We start from the raw sequence: 4376 nt of genomic DNA, 5'->3' as shown, positions 1-4376 counted from the left end.
GGTGGGATACGTGCCGAGCCACCAACGCCGCCCGGCGTCGGAGAACTCCACTCCGAAGTTCCCAAGCCCTCACGCCGAAGAAACAGGACTTGCCCTTCGGCGTCTTCTTCGGCGCCATCGGAGAGCGGGCGGCGGCCGAGCGGGGAGCTGCGGCGGGGCGGCGGCGGGCGGTCACGAGGCGGAAGGGGAATGAAGTGGCGGTTGGTCGTTTGGCGGGCGGCCGCGGTTTTACATCTGTTGTATCTCGTGATGTAAATTTGCATCACGAAGTTTTCAATTTTACATCTCCAGGAGGCGATGGTCCAAATTTTTTTTACATATGGACGGTCTCTTGAAGCAAAGCTTTTTGCTCTCGAAACTTCCAAAGTTAGTTATTTTTACATATTAACCGTCTATTGGAGATGCTCTAACATGCTAGATACTAGAATATTTATATTCCGTTGCAACGCACGGGCATTGTTCTAGTTGTGGTAAAAACTCGTAAAACTTTTGCTAAATGTGATAAAAATCTCTTTCTCTACTACTTAAAAAGAATGTAAGGTTCTCATTTCACTTTTCTTTCCACCACCTCTTCGTCCAACCTTTCATGTATATGATAATCAATCACCTTAATTTACTTATCTTCTAAATCAATTTCACTTTAATTTACTTACCAAACTTCTAATCAAAATATAAGGTAATTCACGGCAAGAATTTGATGAACACTTATTTACACAATCGCATTATTATTGACAGGTAAATTACAAGCTAACATACTACAATATTTATATCCCGTTGCAATGCATGGGCATTGATCTAGTTGTGGTAAAAACTTGTAAAACTTTCGCTAAATGTGATAAGAACGAGTAAATATTTTGCTAAATGTGCAATTCAAATGAAAACATATTAAATTGAATAATTTACGTAAAAATGTCGTAGTAGGGGATAAAAACTGCAATTCACTATTTTGAAGAATGGGTAACATTTAAATGCTGACAATTCTGTAAACACTGCACGAATGCACAGTCTAACATTGCCTGCATATCTACGAGGTCCATATACAGTATACTACTGGAATCTGCATATTCTATATCATGAAGTCTACCAACACATCCACTCTGTCGCATCAGCTCGACCAGCGCCCATGTCACGTGCTGCCGGCGGCGCTGATCTTCACGTCCGGGTTCCGCACCGTCTTGAGCCACATCCCGGCGAGCACCCTCGACGACAGGCTCCAGACGACGTCTGGCCGCCGCTGCTGCTGCCTCACCCTCGCTGCCCGCGACGATGGCGGCGTCTGCACCCTCTTGGCGGCGCGGCCCGGCCCGTGGGCGAGCGTCCACTGCATCGCCGTCAACTTCTGCCGCTCGGCGCGCCAGCTCGCGCTTCCGCCGACTCCCGACAAGCACCTCGTCTGCACTCCGCCCACGTGCAGGCTCCTCACCTTGAACCTCCCCCCGCTGAGCCCCGCCGCGCCCAGCATCCGCGCCGACTGGACGACGGCGATCATCGGCGCCCCCACCGCCTCGTAGCGCCGGGACGGGTCACGCAGCTGGATGGCCGCCACCAGCGTGACGCGGCCGTCCGAGCCGCCACGGGACTCGGACCACTCGTCGGACGGCACCAGCGCGTCGAACACGTTCGTTTCCCCCGCAGCCGGCGCTACCTCGAACGGCGGCTCCTCGTCGGCCATCTCGGCCTGGATCATGAGCGCGTCCACGGCCATGGCCTCGAGCTTCTGTAACGAGAATGCGAGTACCTCATCCAACGTCTCCGGATCGTTTCCCGCGCTCCAGATGCCGGTGGCGACGCGCTCCATCCGGCCCTCGGACAAGGCGGTGGCGAGCTTCCGGACGAGCCTGACCGACCGCGCCGCGCTTGAGCTCGCGCCACCCTCGGTCCGCCTACCGCCGATGACCGCCTCCGCGATGCCCTCGAAACCCACTTGCTCGGGCGTCTTTCCGGTAAGGCTTTCCATGCGCCCTAGCGACGCCACCTTGTCCCGAACCTCGTCGGGTCCGCCCGCGGCCGCCATCTTCTGGAGCACATCGAATCCAGTCGCGGCCATGGCACTTGGCAGCACGAACGGCCTCGATACCTGCATGGCGAGCACCGGGGGTACGTCTCTGCTTGCAAGCGGCACGTTGTACGGGTTCATCGACACCAAGAACCCGCCGTCACGCGTTTGCACCGCCGGGCCAAGGCTTTGTCCCAAGTCCGGCACCACGGGCGCCTTCTTCTGCGACTCGCTTGATCTTGGTGTCATGGGCTGCTTCAGCTTCCTGAACTTGTCGTCGTCCACTGCCTCGAGCTTCCTAAGAAACTCAACGGTCACCATCTCTTCATCCGCATCGAGCCGCGGCTGCTGACCGGCTCCCGTCGGCGACTTCTTGCCGCCGCTCGCCATCAGCGCCTCGATGGCTTCGATCTGCTCGCCAATGGAGTCGAGCTCGCGTAGCACGTCGCGCTGGTCCTGGAAGTGGACGACCTCTTTGACCGTCTCGACGCCCTTGTCGACCACCTCGTACTCCGGGATGACATAGTCGACGTCGCCAGCGCCACTTGCGGTGGAGAGCTCGTCGTCTTCGGGACGCTTGTCGATGTTGAGCCTGTCTACCAGCTGCCTGTAAGCTCTCATGGAAGGCGAGATGGCTCCGTCGGACGTTGAAAGCTTGGGCGTCGTACTGGCGACGCTGAACGAGTTCTTGTTGTGAACCCTCGCCCGGGAGGGGGACACGGACACGTCCCTCGACGATCTCCCCGCGGCTTGCGTGTAGAGACGGAGCCCCGCGTCCTCCATGAGCTGGAACCCCAGCTTGAGCAGGAGCTCGCCACCGGCGGCCTTGCCGGCGAGTCCGAACGCCCTGTCGAACCACCGGACGCGGCGTCCCTCGGAGCTCTTCTGGAGGGAGTCCAGCACAAGCGAGCTCACGTCGACGGTGTACGTCCCCAGACGGATGTCCGGCACCTCGACGGGGACGACGGACAGAACGAACCGGCGAGGCTCGAGCTTGAGGGGCTTCCCGGTGCCCGGGCCGCCGGTGAAGTAGAGGTTGCATTTGACGAAGAGCGTCTCGTCGAACTCCGCGGTGCCATCGTGCGACACCCGGGCCGGCATGGTCTGCATCGCGCCGTCCTTGGTCTCGGCCTTGCGGACGGAGACGGCGAGGCGGAGGCCGTCCATGGAGGCCGGCACGCCGCGCACGGCGGCCACCTCGATGGAGAAGAGGCACCCGGCGCGGCGCTTCCCGATGCGAGAGAGCGCGCGCACGGGCTTCCAGCTGCTCCACGCCGACGGCTTCCCCTTGGCGCTGCCACTCCCCTCGAATCCTCGGCTTCTCGAGTCCACGGACGTGGTGTCGTCGGCCGGCAGAGGCCTGGAGCGCGGCCCGAGCCACGACGACAGCGAGAGACGGCGCGACGAGCGCGCCCTCCGACCCTCCCGCCCAACCCCATCCATGATGCGCGGTCCATCGTCGCCGGACCGCGCGATGGCGAGCGACGCGGTGCGGCGGTGGATGGCGTTGGGCCGGTCAAGGTAGTCGCTGAGACCGCCGCCTCCTCCCAGTCCGGCCATGTGAGCGCACGCTGCACGTACTCGCTCTCCTCCTCGACCAGCCTATCTACAATTCCGCACACACCTTGCCAAGCTTTTCTCGAGCTGGACCATGATCCCGTGGTTGTGGAACCGTGGACCGCGATAGATATAGCTTTCGACGACCCCTCCGCGCTGCCGTCGTGTACCGCGTTGGCGCCAAGGAAGCTGAAGTTGAGCGAATAACCCGGGAAGCCAACCTACCAGCCAATCAAACCGCCGCCCTAATCGTGCACCGTCGCCCCATCGGACGGCCACGGTCCGGCACGTCCGCACGTCGTTGGTCCGATCCACGGCTCAGGAAGCTCCCGCCCTGCCAGGACTTGTCAGCGCTCAACACGACGGACGAAGCTGCGGAATCGTAGCCACGGGATTTGGTTATGGATCTCGTTCGATCGGGGGTCAGGGGCAAAGTTGATGTGATCCGGCGTTAATGCGGCGGGGAAAACGCGCCCTCCCGCGGACGTGTAGGCGGGCTCAGCCGCGGCACGGGCGACTGGGGCGGGATGGGCGAGCGTGTCGCCTTGCCCGCGAGCCGTCGCCGTCTCGCGGTCCCGGGGAAGCTGGGGGAGCGTTCCGATTCGCGCGGGTTGCTTCGCCTGGATTACGTACGTGACGTCGGTGTGGTGCACGTTGGGGCGTCTGTGGATGGATAGGACGGCGATTCGTTTCGCGGGTCCTTTCGGGGAGCAGTGTGTGGTGGGTGCCGGGTCTGATTGGGTTGCGAACTGTGGTCAGGGCTACTGGTTAGTTAGTTTGATTGATTGATTAGACCGTGTGCAGTGCGTGTCGACTCGTGTGC

At 60.2% G+C, this 4376-nt stretch overlaps 1 protein-coding gene across 1 annotated transcript; it reads right to left on the bottom strand.

The window, feature by feature from the left end:
- Nucleotides 1-918: 918 nt before the first annotated feature.
- Nucleotides 919-3936, bottom strand: LOC123181539 (protein PLASTID MOVEMENT IMPAIRED 1). Its single transcript, XM_044593821.1, has one exon. It carries the CDS (start codon nucleotides 3554-3556, stop codon nucleotides 1127-1129), a length of 2430 nt encoding a protein of 809 aa, XP_044449756.1. The 5' UTR covers nucleotides 3557-3936; the 3' UTR covers nucleotides 919-1126.
- Between the last annotated feature and the right edge of the window lie 440 nt (nucleotides 3937-4376).

The sequence above is a fragment of the Triticum aestivum genome, chromosome 1D (genome assembly GCF_018294505.1).
Source record: "Triticum aestivum cultivar Chinese Spring chromosome 1D, IWGSC CS RefSeq v2.1, whole genome shotgun sequence".
Taxonomy (NCBI): Eukaryota; Viridiplantae; Streptophyta; class Magnoliopsida; order Poales; family Poaceae; genus Triticum; species Triticum aestivum.
The sequence above is the reverse complement of the archived record's forward strand: the minus strand, read 5'-3'. Positions and strand labels throughout refer to the sequence as shown.